General features: G+C 34.5%; 1 protein-coding gene across 13 annotated transcripts in view; it reads right to left on the bottom strand.

Moving 5' to 3' along the window:
- Nucleotides 1–16,861, bottom strand: part of LOC143239705 (apoptosis-inducing factor 3-like) — a 146,191-nt gene that overhangs the window by 63,236 nt on the left and 66,094 nt on the right. For 2 of the 13 annotated variants that reach the window (XM_076481104.1, XM_076481102.1), the window contains exons 2-4: nt 12,731–12,811; nt 12,196–12,307; nt 6,521–6,633 (exon numbers count right to left, since the gene is read on the bottom strand). In XM_076481104.1, coding sequence (XP_076337219.1) covers nt 6,521–6,633; nt 12,196–12,307; nt 12,731–12,770 — 265 coding nt within the window. In that variant the 5' untranslated portion in view covers nt 12,771–12,811. Of the gene's footprint in view, nt 1–6,520; nt 6,634–12,195; nt 12,308–12,730; nt 12,812–13,214; nt 14,109–16,861 lie in introns of those variants that run through there. The other 11 variants (XM_076481111.1, XM_076481106.1, XM_076481100.1 and 8 more) reach the window with 10 other exon arrangements.

Raw genomic sequence — 16,861 nt, 5'->3', positions numbered from 1 at the left:
TAGGTATCTAAACTCTGGGAAAATCATCCATCCAGAGAATCTTATTAGTCCCTCTACACCAGCAGAACACCACCATCCTACTCTGAATGGATTTTGCCATCACTGAGAACCAGTAAGCTGCCTCCATGGTCAGCCACTCTAGCAGCTTGGTATATGGTAAGAGCTCCCATACATTAGGAATGCTGGAGGGACTGCAACACCTGAGACAGTACACTGGGTGATCATAAAACCCTATTTTTAAAAGCAAACCAAACCAATTTATCCATTTAAAGTATGGCAGGGATGAAAAGCAATTCCTTTCTGTTTAACATATACCATCTAGGATAGACATAGTATGATGCAAGTATCATGAGGGATTTATAGTGATCTTATGAGACATCCAATCTCAAGGGTAAGTGTACACAGCCATGAAAATAAAGCAATCAACATGGCCTACAGTGTGGATTTGATGGAAGGATGTCTGTAAATAGTCAAAGCCATCTAAGTGGAATCCATTCAAAGTAGAGACAGAATATCCAGTCAGGCACTACTCTCCAAAGTGAAGCTGAAGCAGAGGTTTTAGAAAGAAATGAAAGCATTAGTAAAGCCTTACAGCATGTCAAAACAGTTATGAAGTTGCAAGAAGAGCTACAAACAGTAGATGATACCTCAAGGAAGTAGAAACAGCTATATAATGGATATAGTGAGAGAAGTCCTCCACATGCCTATACTAAAATCTCCTCCAATGGTCAATGAAAATGAGAAGTAAGAGACAAGGTAAGGTGATGTAGATGATGTGATGAAACGTAAAAGAGATCATGCAAGGAAGGAGACGAGAAGGAATAAGCAACCTGGATCAAACATTGAACCCAAATGGTTAAGCTAATTGAGGAAAAGTTAAAAGGAAGAGGAAGGTTGCAAAGGGTGAAAGAGGTGGGAATGAGGATCCTGGAAAGAAACCAAGTGAGAAATATAACATTGGAGGGCACAGACAGGACAGATAAAGTCCATCTGGATCAAGAGGAAGGAAGAAATGAGAAATTGTGGATAGGCAGATAAGAGGAGAATTGAACATCATGAGCCACAGAGGCTGTAGGAAGGAAATCATAATCCAGATAAAAGATAAGAAAAAAGGAGAGGTACAAAATTGAGGGTGAGGTATCGTAAGGGCAAGAATAATAATAATAATGTCCCAGACCAGTGGCCAATAGAGTTGGAATGAATGGATTGACATGAAAAGGACAAAGGTAGCAAGGACCATGGGAAAATGTGAAAAATCAAGAAAACCTAAGAACCCTCCTCAAAGAACCACATGAGACGCAGGCAACTAACTATTATGTGAGAAGCCTTAAAACCTTCGGTCAATGCCCAGGAATGACAAATATTCCACTTGCATAGATTGATGGCCAAAGAGGAGTGAATGGCTAAATATGAAGCTACTCTGCAAGAGAAATCAGTAAATCTAGCCAAGGACCTGGCAAAAGTTATATGGGAAGACAAAGGATGGACAGCATGGGAAGTAGCACTTGTGACTGGATTAATGGAGCAGGTTGGGACAAAAGAAAAGAGAATGGGGAGGAGGACCACTTGCAGATGGAGAAGATGAGGGAATCAAGGTTCATTAGGCCAGGAAGAAGCAACCAGAATGACCATACATGGAGCATCATGAATAACATAAAGGAACAGACAAAAACAATCATAGGTTATGGCATAGGTCTCCCAACTGTGGCCCACATGCCAGATGCAGTCTGCAACTTTGGTTTATTCAGCCTGCCAACAGTTTATTAAAGTAACAGCATAATTGTTTAATATTATAAAATGAAAAATAAAATTTAATAGAGCAAAAGTCAATCTAGTTGCAATACAGCTCACCACAGTTCATTAAAGTAATAAAATTATATAATGATATCATTATCATTTTAATTTTTAATTATATACAAATAAAAAATACCTAAGTGAGCAAAAGCCAATACAGGTGTGACACTCTTTTCTATTTATTGGAAGATGTCACATTACTTAGTATTGCATCATCTCACTTACTGGTTCCAGTACCCTGAAGCAGCATTTCTTCCAACATCTACCCTGCGTACTTCAGTATCTGTCAGTGAATGCTGCTATTTACTTTATGTTAAGTTCATAGCTATTTCAAGTTATTACATCAGGACAAGGGCAGAAGAGAAAAGTTAACTCTGAATGTCATGTGTTTAAAGAAAAGTGAAGTGTGGACTACTTCATTATTGAATCACATAACAAAGCATTGTGTTTAATGTGTAATGAGACTATCAGTGCTAAAAGAATACAACATTCATAGACACCACCAAACTAAGCACTCAAACTATTCTCAGTTCATGGGAAAGCTCGTTCAGACAAATTCAAAACTTTGAAAAGTAACTTATCGTCACAACAGTTTGCATTTAAAAGGAAGAAAGTCGAGAATAAAGGTGCAACAACAGCAAGTTTTCAAGTGGTGCACCTGTTAACCAAGTAAGGAAAACCAGTTACCAATGGTTAGCTAATGAAATTATATATGACTGAAGCAGCTGAAAAAATGTGCCCAAAACAAGTAAGCTTATTTAAGACTATTAGCCTCTCAGCAAATACAGCTGCTCATAGGGTCAAGGGCATCAGAAGCAATAGTGTCTCAGCTGAAAGACAAGGCCAAAAAATTTAAGTGCTTTTCCATCACACTTGATGAGTCAACACGTGTCTGATACTTCACAATTGCTGTTGTTTATTCAATGAGTCAATATTAACTTTGAAATGACTGAAGAATAAACTTCTACATGCAGTATGCATGGAGCAACCACAGGTGTGGACATTTTCAAATAGATCAAAAAATCACTAAATCAGTAAAGTGTGGTTTGTTCCAAACCTATGGTTCTTCATTGCATTATTCATCAGCAAGCACTGTGTGGAAAATATCTGGATCTGTCATATGTCATTTAACCTGCAGTTTCAACAGCAAACTTCATTTGCTCTCCATGAATTTTTGGCAGAATAGAAGCAACATATCCCAACTTGCCCTACCACATTTCAGTTCAATAACTTAACTGTGGGAAGGTTATGTTGCGATTTTTTTTTTAGCTTAGATCTGAGATTGAAATATTCTTAAATGAAGAGAACTGCCCTCAACCATTACTCACAAACAGTGAATGGCTTAGAAAATTAATTTTTACTGTAGACTTGATCATGTATCTGAATTAATTCCATCTTAAATTACAAGGTGATACTGCTTATCTGCAATATGTACACCGAGGCAAAAGCATTTTGGCAAAAACTAATTATTTTTGAGTCTCAATTGATACTTCACACACTTTCCATGTAGTGAAAAGTTCAAGCAAGAATCCCCTTGTTCATGCAGGTTTGCACAAGATATCCTTTATGACCTTAAACTACAATTCAAGGAGTGCTCTTCTGATCTTGATGGGAGTGCAACAGAAATAAGGATTTTTCAAAACCCATTTGATTGTGTTATTTATGAACTGCCACCTGATGTGCAAGTAGAAGTGATTGAACTGCAATCCAACAACATGTTGAAGGACAATTAAAAAGAAGGGAAACAGAGTTCTATAAATGCCTTTCAAGTGATTAATATGTTCACTTAAAAAACTTTGCTTGTGAATTCATTGCAGTTTTTGTCACTACCTATTTCTGTGAAATGACATTTTCAAAGACGAAATACATGAAATTTAGTTACAGATCAGCCTATCTAATGAGCACTTGCAATCACATTTCATGATAGAAAACACTATCTTCGAATTTCAATTAAGTGTAATTTTGTCATAAAAGCACCATTTTCATGCTTCTCACTAATGCTACAAAGACAATTGTGCATCTTAAATATTTTTAATATTTTCAAAAAATTAGTAATATTGTATTCTGATTTATGTATCCAAAATTAGCGATATTATATTCTGATGTATACATCCCTACTTAATTTTACCCTTACCAATTTGACCTGCAAAGCCTAAGAAGATCTACCTCCTGGCCCTTGTCCAAAAAGGTTTGGAGACCTTAGCTTTAGGCACTGACAACCAAGGCTGGAGGATGGGAAACCATAGACCAAAACAAAGCTACTTGGAATTTATGGTGGTGGCAAAGGTATCAATAAGGGGCACACCCAGATGCAGATAAAGACACCAAGAAACAGCAGGATCCGGGAACAGAACCCCACCTGAAATACATAAGATCCAGATAGGAAAGAGAAAGGACTAAGTGAGGAAAAGTGCTTGTGATATAACACTCCAAACTTTTTTTATGTATGTAGGTCAAAGAAAGAAAATCAGTAGTGAAAAACACAAGGAATGGAACATTGTGCCCTTTAAGTGATTGACAGAAATCTCCCATGTGAAATATTAAATTGATCATAACCCAGTTTCAAGAGAAAACAAATGATCCAAAGACTGACAAACAACCAGAAGTTTGAGAATACTGACGTGAAGAGAAATATTCTCCTCAGACCAATGATCCAAAACCCGTCAGCATATGATACATGCATCCCAGCTCTAAGAGGAACGAATCTGTTAACAGATGTAATTCAGACCATGGAGGAGGAACCAGGACTCATACCTACATATGAGACATGTCCAACACCAATGATGATTGATAAGCAAGGGATAGGGAAAATGAATAAGAGTATCCTAGAGATCCCATTGGTCATGAAGATCCCAATGAAGCAAATGCAAATGAACTTTGCTAAGGGATATCACAAGTGTCAGAGGTGACCACCCCCTAAAATTCTACAGAACTTTGTCAGTAGGAAGCAAAAAGCAGATAGGCCATTCCAAATGGCTAACTCCATAGAATGAAGTCTTGGAGGAGAAGATAGAGCTTAACTGAGATAGGTGTTGAAGAAAACATTCAAATGTACACGGTATTAAGGAGAATAAAGAAAGAACCTCTCCAAAGTGATCAGTCATCCCACTTACACAACTTCAACAAAGAACTAATGAGTAGGACAAGCCAACTCCCATTCATAAATAGCAAGAAGATGCCAGTTGTCCATGTACACCAGGATATGAATATGCTGAGTAAGAGGGCAAACATTTGATAAAAAGAGTTGGTGCAGAAGCAATACCAAAAAACAGGGTCCTAAAACGTATTCTATTTAACAATGGGCAAATTGGCAGCAGTAAAACCCATGTGGAACAGGTACACCACATGTTGGGGTAGGAGGACAAGTACTACCTTGAATAAACAATTGTGTAACCATCCCTTGAGAAGGAAGAAGGAAAAGCCACATATAACTCCAAAAAATGGCAAACAGAGGTACCACAGGAAACTGTGACAAACAGAGCTAAAAAGAGTAAGATCAGGAAATAGGGACTCACAGCTATCCAAAGAACAAAAAAAGGCAGAATTCCATAACAACAAGGACATAGTAATTGTGTCAAACTTGAAATGTCATAAAACAGGGCCATAAAAATAACCTATATATAATGAACCAGAAGAAGTGTTTGCAAGAAGATAGCACTGTGAATAAAAAAAAAGATGTAAAGAGAAGTGAGCCATGTGTGTAGTACATAGCTAAAGACAATGTGTGACCAACAGTGGAAGGGAAGATGGGAAAATGCCCACAGGAAACCCACCCATAGGATTCCTGCAAAAAAACCTCAGAAAGAGGAAGGGCAATTCCTGGAAAATGAGGCAGAGGTAGGATGAATAGGAAATTATTGGAACCTGTCCCCCCAAACTGAATCTGCAACTAGTGGTCCAGAATGTGGAAGCCCACCAAACTAGTTGCAAGAGTAGACCAACCTGAAGTTCATAGAAGACAGGCATATCAATACCCTCACCAAACAGGATGGCAAAATTACAGAAAAACCTGAACAAAGGGAATGGAGAAACAAAAATGCAATAGCAAGAAATAAAAGAAAGAAAACTGACCAGTGTTAAATAGAATCCTTGGGCAGGTATGGGAAGGAACACTTGACATAGTAACAGTGAATTTAGAATTCATGCATGACATGAAACCAGCAAAAAATGTACAGCAAACATGGGTAACTCAAATGCTCTCAAAGAAAATCAAAAAATGAAACAAAGTTAAAGAAAGGTAAACCACTTCGAGGGGGATAACTGGTCTAAAGAAAGATATCTACACTCAAGCACTGTCAAACAAGAAGCAATGGTTTGGTGGTGGTGCATTGAGAGAGTCACATACATCACCTGATAGTAGTACTCTCATATTGGTGGAGAGGTGATGCATGGTGATTTAGGTGAGAGACATGTTGGTACTTCGGATTCCACTAGACGGAGGGTTAAAGGCATATGACACGCATTCAGAAAAAGCTGGCAAATAGAAGAGAGTACAAAACAAGAAAAGCTACTCTTATGAAAAGATTACTATATTGAAAAATATTTTATCAAACATACAAGTTACTTTTTAAATATTCACAGATGAATAAACATATTTGACATTTACATTTTAAAAATAAGGAGAAAAACATTACAGCTACTTACAAATACCTCAAACCTAAGCCTGACAAAATATTTAATGATATTCTTTTTTTTTTTATTCAAATACTAATTGCAACCGACACACCTTTAACTAGAGGAGCTCCATAATGAGTACATTTTGTGCCAACTGCTGTAAAGTTTCCACCTTCTTTAACCAAAAGAACACTTCCATCTTTGTCAAGCTCAAAAACCTTCATTCTATAGGTTAAACACATAAATGATATTACAGTAAGCTATGGTAGTAACAAGATATCTTTGTCACATTTAGAACCATAATTAGTCAGGCAAATCTGAAGGTATTCTAATATTACATTATCTGTATTGGAAGTTTTGTTCTTGGTGGGTTTGTTTTGGGGGGGGGGTAATTTTACTATAATGCTGTTTCTTGCTACATAATCATGGTGTTCATGATTTCATGAAGTAATTCAGTGTGATGCCATATTTATTCATGTTTTAAAAGCAGTAAAATGCTGCTTGTACAACATTTTTATGCCTACTGACTCTTATTTACATAATTCAGAAATTTAGTATTAAAGTTACTGGGGATAAATATTATGTATTCTCTGATATTCATTGCTTTGAATTTTCTGAGATGATATAAAAGTAAGCCTGTAATTCAAATAAGAGAAAAGCTAACCCCATGTTATTTCTCCAATTTTATCATAGCTAAACAGTAATATCAACTACAGATGTAAAGAAAGTCAAAGAAACCCTAGGATTCATTTTAAAACATCTGAGAAAGTACTTTATCCTACTGAAGATATGCTGTAGTTACACAATTTTGTGATGTAATTTAAATAATTTATAACAACTATAAAACCTGGAACTCCCCCTAGAATGCATTATATCCACAGCCAAGGCAACTCTCTGTATGTGTGGATATAGTCATAAAAGGTCACTGTATATTGTAGATTCTATGACAATATACCTGTTGCATATAAACAGATATCACACTGTTGATTTTACAACAATATGTGGCAAAACACTTGAGCCTCATCTGAAGTAAAAACCACAACATCTAAGTTTGTTTGTTTTTGAATTTGTGTAATTGTAACACAAAATAACAATTATTTTTTCTAATAGTCTATGTTTTTTACACTTTTCATATTTGCTTGCTAATAATTTTATTAACTTACAATAAACTTATATAAACAACCAATGAAGTTAAAATCACCATACAGATACTTTGAGTTGAACTCTTGAAACTTTTTTCAATTATTTCTTGGCCTTTTTTATCTAACCTAACAAATTTCTAATTTTTTATATTTTTAGTTACTTTTGTTTAAAATGTATAACACATTAAAAAAATAAAAACAAGAGACTCTGGACATACATTAGAATTGAAGCTTATTTCAGTAATTTGTCCTCAAGAGCTTACTTCCTTAACACTAGTTTTTATACTATATTGGGTTTTCACAAAACCATTAATGTTCCTTTCAGATATGTATTTTAAAACATAAATTATATCAAGCAGTAGAAAAGGATGTCCCAATATTATAATTTAATTGGCTAACTAAATTATAAACAGATTTAAACAATACTGAATGAACTTTTTATAATTTTATATTTCATTAAAGCAAGAAAATAGAAGGTTTTACATTTATATTATGGCTCATCAATAATTATAGTCAATCTTTCCAATTAACTGACCTCTCAGAAAAGCATACAATGATAAATACATTGTTTTATTCAACAAATACAATCTCTAGACTAGTTTATTGTTTCTTGGAGTTTTATGCATTAACTTGTGTTATTTTTTTCTAAGTTTTATATAATTAAACAACTTTGGTACTTTAGTATAAAAAATAATATAATTGGTTCTTAAACATTAGGCTTGATAATAAAAGTAACAGTTTAAACAACAAACTGCTGATATTTGGTATTGAGTATCTACTTTCAGGCTATAAGAATAAATACAATGGTTAAGACTAGTGTAGGAGTCAACCATTCACAGTTCATTAGGTGTAATGGGTAAAATAGGTGGGTTTTATTTGAAAACCTGGGGTTGGTATGTACTTTTAAGAAAGCTAATAATGAAATTGTGCAATTATTACGTACAGCTTATAGTTTGAAGGACATGTTGTAGACTGTCCTACTTAAAATACAGGCAACAGAGAAAGAAAAGTACAGCCTTTGGGAAATAGCAACAGGATTTTGAGAGGAGCTAATGTAAATTGGGCATTTATTTGGAAACACTGATCAAATGTGGAATTTTTTTTAGTATTTGAGGGAACATATTTCCTATAGAAAGAAATGGGTGGCTGCAAGTGAAAACCAGTTTGGCTCACAAAGATATTAAAAGATAAAATTAAAAGGAAAGCAATTTACACTGATTGGTATGACAGGAGATTTAGAAAATTACAAGAAAGTTGGTGAAGCAGCAAATTAGGATATCAAAACCAATGTATGAAAAAAGGTTAGTTGAAAATGTAAAAAATGAATAACAAAGATTTTTTTAAATACATTAAGGGTAAATAAAATGTTAAATTGTGGGTAAGACCCTTGAAGGAGGATAAAGTAAGGCTAATATCTGATGATTATTGGATGGGATGGTTTTTTTAATTTAGCTTTTTGTTCACTTTTTACTAATGATGATTTAAGCAGTAAACACATCTTGAACAGTTGATAAATGCAAAAGAAATAAAACTAATTAATTGCATTAATTGTGAGCTGATTAAGAACAAATTTTCCTAATGAAGTTAAAAGAGAAAAAAAGACTGGATATGCAAGTCACTTACTAATTTTTTTATCAGTCCTTCAATAGTAAGCAGGTACTGAAGTAATAGAAATTAGCTAAGGTAACTCCTCTTTTCAAGAGTTTGTGTGTGTGTGTGTGGGGGGGGGTGGGGGGGGGGGGGTTGATAAAAATTGTCCCAGCAATTAAAGAACCATTGATCTTAGATCAATTGTTGGAAAAGTTTTGGAACTCTGTTTAAAGATGCTTTGTAAAATTATTTAACAGTTTATATTTTACTGGATAGTCAATATGGTTTCATTAAGGGAAAATCTTGCCTTGCAAATCTTTTGACATACTTTTAAAAGGTTATTACTTATGAAGGTGATGGTAAGAGTGTAGGATTTGGTATATCTGTATTTTCAGAAAGCATTTGACAAGGTACCAAATAAAAGGCTTGTAAAAAGAAAATTATCTCTACAGGTGTAAGGGATAAGTTAGCAAATTGGACAGAAGAGTGGCTGGATGGAAGAAAGCAGAGAGTTGCTACAAATGGAATTCAGTCAAATTGAATTAATGTCAAAAGTGATGTACCTTAAGGCTCAGTCTTAAAACCTTTGCTTTTTTTTATTTACATCAATGACATAGATGAAGGAAGAGTCAATAAATTACTTAAATTTGTAGCTGATATTAAGGTTTGTGAAGAGGATGCTTCTGATTTACAAAAGGATTTAGATCATTTAGTGAGCTGAGCAAACAAATGGCAGATGGGTTTTAATTAAACTAAATGCAAGATAATGAAAGCGAGTTATCTTAATTTGAATTATAAGTATAATTTGGATGGGAATAACCTTAACATTGCTATAAAGAAAAGGGATCTTGGTGCATTATCTTTTTCTGATATTTAACAGTGAGAATAGTAGTTAGGGTAGTAGTTTTCTTTAGCTAAGACAGTTTCAGTTTTCTAACAGGGTGGTTGGCATTTGGATGTTATAGAGGCACTAAGTTTAAGAAAAATTTGATAAGTATATGAATTATTATGGCTGGCTTTAAGATTTTTTAATACTCTAATTATTCTATTTAAAGAAAGGAATAGCCAAAATGGACCAGTAAGTCCCTGTTCCAACATATTGTGTTATTTTGTCAAACACTTTCTGAAAATTAAGACAGAACAAATCCATACCCTTACCCTCATTTATGTAAGTAGTCTCTTCAAAAAATATTAAAAAATAAGCAAAGCAAGATTTTCCCCTAATAAACCCACACTTACTATCCAAAAAAACTGTAAGCTTTGCTAGATAACTTTGCAAAACATCTTTTATCAGACGTTTCAAAACGTTTTCCCACTGCTAACACAAGACTGATAGGCTTATAATTACCAAGAAAAATTTTATCACTTGGAAAGGGAAGTAATCTACACACCAATCAGGAGTTACAAAAAATAGTAGCAAATAGCTCATTTATCTTTAACATCCTAAAAAACCCTTGGGTGAATTTTTTCTAACCAAGGAGCTTTATCACTCTTTAAAATTTTCAAGTTTTAATTTACCAGTACTGAAGTAATATGCTAATCTTGTTTGATCTTGAAGCTGGTGCTGTGAAAAATAATAAGGTATAATTTATAAAAACACCTTTAACATTTATTTAGCTACAAGAAAAAGAGCTATTGGTTATAGGTTTTACTTACAGGAATTCTAATTTAAGATCAAGACAATTATTGTAACCTTGCACAACTCCTTTGTGTCTCCCCCTATATGGTATGACACTAGTACTGTTTATGAGAATTTTATATAGAATTATTTCTTCATTCAGATGCATGACATATTTTCCTACATTAAACATTTATAATATTACTCTGTACAATACTAATTATAACTTTAATATTTCCTACTTATACTTGTGCAATAATGTTGTATCTTGTCTAACTTTAAACTACAGGGTGACCCACAAGTTCCTACCCATCCATATATCTTATGTATCCAGTGTATCTGTGTGCTGTCACCAGTATTCTTGTGCTCATGTACCCACATACTTGTCACAATACGCTCTTCAAGTGTAAATGAGCTTACATCAGCCATATTTCTCTGAAAAAAAAGAAACAAATTTATAATAGATGCATAACTGAATATAACATAATAACATATGGATGAGTAGAGACTTACAGGCCACCCTGTACAGTACACAATGTAACTCATCAGTCACATGATATCTGGTATAAAATGTATTTATTGTTGAATGCATTGTGACATACATTTGTTATTTATTGTAAACATGCTACACCAAGATATAATGAGCTAAGGAATGTATATATAAATACTTCACTATAAAGTTAGAGTTTTTGTAAGTAGTATTTTTATTATTACTGCTTATGCAGGTAATATCATGTTGATGGCAAGCTACCAGTGCCTGACTGGAATCACTACTCAACATGTGTATGTCACTTATCCAGTGTTTAGGAACTGACTTGTGTAACTTGTCTCAACATATTAATAAATAGTTACTTGGAGTATTCCATGCATAGCTATTCTAGGCTCTTGAAAATGATCTGGTCATCATGCTACAGAATTAGATCATCACATGCCTCATCTAAAAAACTGTGTGCAATTTGGGTCCCCTCATTCAAGGAACTATAAAAGCATGTAAGAAAGAATGCAGTTACATACTGAAACAATTTGTTGGTCAAGTCACTTAGGTTATGATAACAACTTGTAGTTTTGGGCTTAGTTACTTTGAATAGTAGAACTGGCAGGAGAGGGGACTTTACTGAGGTAAATAATAGGGGTAACTGGTTTAAGTTATGAATGCCCAGATATATATTGTTCTTCAACAGAATGTTTTTTACAAGTTTCAAACTTGGAAAAGTGTTACCTGATGAGATAATTTTGCATTCTAAGTTTGAGTTTAAAAATGTTAATGGATTTGAAGAATTATATCCTAATATGGGTAAAACAAACAAGAAAAAAAATTTTTCTTGGCTTAAGTGTGGCCTTGTGTCACCTTGTCTCTTGTTTATTAATATTTTATAAAACTGTACAAAAATTATTACAATAACTTTCTGTTAAGAACATAGAAAATGTAATCCTTACTCTCCATCTTTCAAGTCATCTACAGCACAAACAACTTTTTCCACCAAGTCATTTGACTGCTCACTTTTGGACTGTGAAGTCACACTACATTCAGCACTATTATCACCACCTACTGGTCAAAAAAGAAATACTTATTTAACTTATATTCATTTATGATTGTTTAATATATCAGATATAGTCATATTTTAGATATTATATAGTATTGTACACATTTTGTTATAACATATTGCATACTGGTTTCTTTCCTTAAACTATTATTGCAATTACTACACATTGCATTCTTAAGTAAAAACTTTCTGTCTTTAAGGTTCTTGCAATTTATAGATAATGTTACTAAAAGGAAATTGTCATTACATGCTACGATTACATTTTTCCAGATTATGTTATTAACAAAAAGTGTTCTTTTTTATACAAAGTTCTGATCATTACATTTCATTTAATGTTATTCTTAATATAATAAATACCCACTAATTTATACAGCACCACAGTTTTGAACTTTTGTAACAAAATAATAACATAGTAAATACACATATACCTGGTGACCATTCCTTTTTTCTAGACAAAGATGCTCCCATTCTTTTTTGGAATATATAACTATAGCGAGCCTTTCCCGTACCTATAATAATGAAAGAATTACCTATAAGTTACCAAGCCATCATACTTTGAGCTAAATCAGTTAAAAAAAATCCATAAAATACATATACATTTAAAATGCACAAAACTATGGTATAAATAGGCTTTCTACTTTTAGTATACAATAAACATGAAAATGCACTTATCAAGTTCATTAAAACAAATCAAATTCATAGTTTGTGTATCATTATCTACAATTTAAAAAACAAAACCTTAAAATATAATGATTAAAAGATTTTTAAGTTGTCTTACTTTACTATTCCTTATTTTTGAATAAAATATTACTGCCTAACTGAAAACTAGTGCTTAAATAAAAGTATAAAAAATAGAATAATACTTCGATTATTATTGAAATTTTCAAAACTACGAATGAAAAAAGTTTATACATTTATATGCTTAGATCAGTAGATAGATATCTTCTGACAGTTTTACTGATAAGTCACAAGGGCGATCAGTTGGTAGTTTCAGCATCAGTAGTAATACTGATTGTATTAATACTACTTAAATATTCCACTTCGATCATCAGTTTTGCCTCTTAACCTATACACCGATGAATAACAGAAACTTCCTAAACAAATAATACCTACACTCTCTTGACCGTATTATTTTGATATAAGTCTACTCGGAAACAATGCAAGAAAGATACAGTCAACCGTAACCTAACGTCAACAGTGCCAGCGGCATGTGTCGCAAGGGAAATAGAAAAAAAAAAGAAAAAAAGACATAAATAGTCTTAACCAGATTATTAATATTACGTTGTGAGGAAGTAAAGTTATAAAAATTACTTAATCAACACTTCGTACACCCAAATTAGAAGAATGTATCTGCAAATCCATACGATAATCCACAAAATAATACATACGATCTAAAATATTTTCTGTACATTTGTAAAACTGTTTTAACATGATTCAGTCTTCTCAGATACCACAATCCTATCTCAATCAAATACCGTACTTTTTATTTTCACGCATAACAACACCTCCTAAAATTTTGTTATAGTAAAAGATTAATCTTTTCATTAAATATGTTTGATAGTCTTTCTATCTTACAATGTAATCAGTACCACAACGTTCGATCACCAAAACACTGTGCTGCGACTAAACGTATAGTCTCACACGTTGCCCATATGTAAGATGGTCTAAGACGTAGGATTCGAACAGTTAACAATTTTGTAACACCACACACGGATATATGTATGTATATACAGTTATATTAATTTAATTATGTTATTCTGAATGCTCGAAGATGACAAACATTTAACAAGCAAAACAATATTGTTTTTTAGATGTATTTTTAATACTCTAATTAAGACGTTAGCTAGAGGGCGCCGTGACGTTAAAGAAAATTACTAAAACTAGTGTGTTTTTCTTATAGCAAAGCCACATCGAGCTATCTGCTCAGCCCACCGAGGGGAATCGAACCCCTGATTTTAGCGTTGTAAGTCCGGAGACATACCGCTGTACTAGCGGGGAACTAAAAGTAGAATATCTGGAAGTGTTAATAAATTAGAGGCTTAGCGGAATATCAAGAATGAAGATAGATTACAAATAAGGTGACCGTAAAGCATCAATAATAGTTATTTTTTACCAGTAGAGAGAATCAATCACCGTGTTTTACGTTTTGGATGTGCAGTAGCGAGAGCACTTAAAATCGTTGGTAGTGCTATGGCCCGAATTGTAATCTGAGGGTCGAGGGTTCGAATCCCCGTCGCATCAAACATGCTCACCCTTTCAGCTGTGGAGGCGTTATAATGTTACGGTCAATCCCACTATTCGTTGGTAAAAGAGTAGTCCAAGAGTTGGCGGAGGGTGGTGAAGACCAGCTGCCTTCCCCCCTAGTCTTACACTGCTAAATTAGGGATGGCTAGCGCAGATAGCCCTCGTGTAGCTTTGCGCGAAATTCAAAAACAAACAAACAAACAAATTGGTAGTACTAATAGTAATATACCTCAGGTAGCGTTATTAAATATATCGAAATGGTGACATTAAACATATATAGAGAAAACATTCAACACTGTATGGCATTATGGTTTAAGATAAAAATTGAAACAATTAGAATTACCAATAGGTGTTCTTTATTCTTGTTTAACTTCTAAGAAAATAAAAAAATGCAGAGTAAATGTATAGGGTACTTACTCGAAATTTTTTATACTCCTGAGACAGGAGTTCCACAGGGAGAGGAAGTTAGCCCTATCCTTTATATCACATCATTAACGATCCAAATTTTAGATTAACACATCAACTTTTACAGGCGATGTGACGATATGGAGGAGCTCTGCGACTACTTCGATAGCAACAAAAATGTTCTTAAAATAAACCTTGTTCTGTCCTCAAAATTGATTAATACAATAATGAATCCTCCTGAAATATACTTGAATGAAGTTTTTCTAAATGTCACATCGGCAAAATGTAACCGTATTACTCAAATCAGAAATAAGGCATGGCAATGACCAAACTATGTTAAAAGATTAACAGGGAGTAACACAGAAGTCATACGAGGGCTGTTAAAAAAATACGCGGACTGACGTCATAAAACAAAATGTACTTTATTTAGAAGTTACAGGTCTGGGACTCCTTCAAAGTACTCTCCTCCCCAACGCACACACTTATCCCAACGGTGTTTCCACTTGTTGAAACAGTCCTGGTACGCTTCTTTTGTAATGTCCTCCAGCTCCTTCATCGCATTTGCCTTAATCTCGGGAATCGTCTCAAATCTTCTTCCTTTCAAGGGTCTTTTGAGTTTGGGGAACAAGAAAAAACCGTAAGGAGCAAGGTCAGGTGGTAGGGGGGGGGAAGAACAGTGATCGAGTGTTTGGCCAAAAACTCACGAATTCTGAGGGCTGAATTTCGCAGCAACGCAGTGCATCTTCAATTTTTCGGTCAAAATCTCGTAACAAGATCCAACTGATATCCCACACTCTTCAGCAAGCTCCCTGACAGTCAGACGTCGATTTGCCCGCACCAGGGTGTTGATTTTGTCGACGTGTGGGTCGTCAGTTGACGTGGAAGGACGTCCAGGACGCTCATCATCTTCAATGGACTGTCGACCATCCTTAAAACGTTCATGTTACTTGAAACATGCCGTACGCTTCATAGCAACATCACCGTAAGCCGTGTTAAGCATAGCAATAGTTTCAGTCGCAGATTTTCCAAGTTTGACACAAAATTTCACAGCAAGTCGTTGCTCCTTCAGGTCATTCATTCTGAAATCCGCCAAACGAAAAACCACTTACTTAAAACCGCTAGCTACACAAATGAAGATATCTGCAATCGGGAAATGGCGTCGTAATCAGCTGATCTGTGCGAACCTAGCGACACCAAGCGGATTCCCCTGGAACCAACTGGAGCCGCGCAATTCAAACAGTCCGCGTATTTTTTGAACAGCCCTCGTACTATAAGAGATAATCAAAATCCTGCCTGGACTAATGTGGCACAAACATGCATAAATAAATCTCAGTAAAGTTTTTTGTTTTATTAATTTCGCGCAAAGCTACAAGAGGGCTATCTGCGCTAGCCGTCCCTAATTTAGTAGTGTTATCACCACCCACCGCCAACTCTTGGGCTACTCTTTTACCAACGAATAGTGGGATTGACCGTCCCATTATAACGTCCCCACGGCTAAAAGGGCAAGCATGTTTGGTGCGACCGGGATTCAAACCCGCGACCCTCAGATTATGAGTCGAACACCTTAACCTACCTGGCCATGGCGGGCCTCAGACAATAAATAACGAGACAATCACCACAGCCTACAGAGCACAATATTAATTTCATGTATAAATACGCAAACTCTAAACCAAACAAAGACAGAGTAGTAGAATGATTGCTCCAATGCTGTGATAAAAATTTATATAAAAACTTCTCTTTAACTGTGATAGATCGCTATATCATACATGACAATGATAGTCCTAAGTATCTCTCCCCACTCAATTGTTACCATAAGAAAAAACCCACCTGCACTAGATCTTTATATGTCGCTTATAATTAAGTATCACTTGTGAATTTTAAATAGTTTTTTATTTGAATTTCGCGCAATG

Source organism: Tachypleus tridentatus, chromosome 13 (assembly GCF_004210375.1).
Source record: "Tachypleus tridentatus isolate NWPU-2018 chromosome 13, ASM421037v1, whole genome shotgun sequence".
Lineage (NCBI taxonomy): Eukaryota > Metazoa > Arthropoda > Merostomata > Xiphosura > Limulidae > Tachypleus > Tachypleus tridentatus.
The sequence above is the reverse complement of the archived record's forward strand: the minus strand, read 5'-3'. Positions and strand labels throughout refer to the sequence as shown.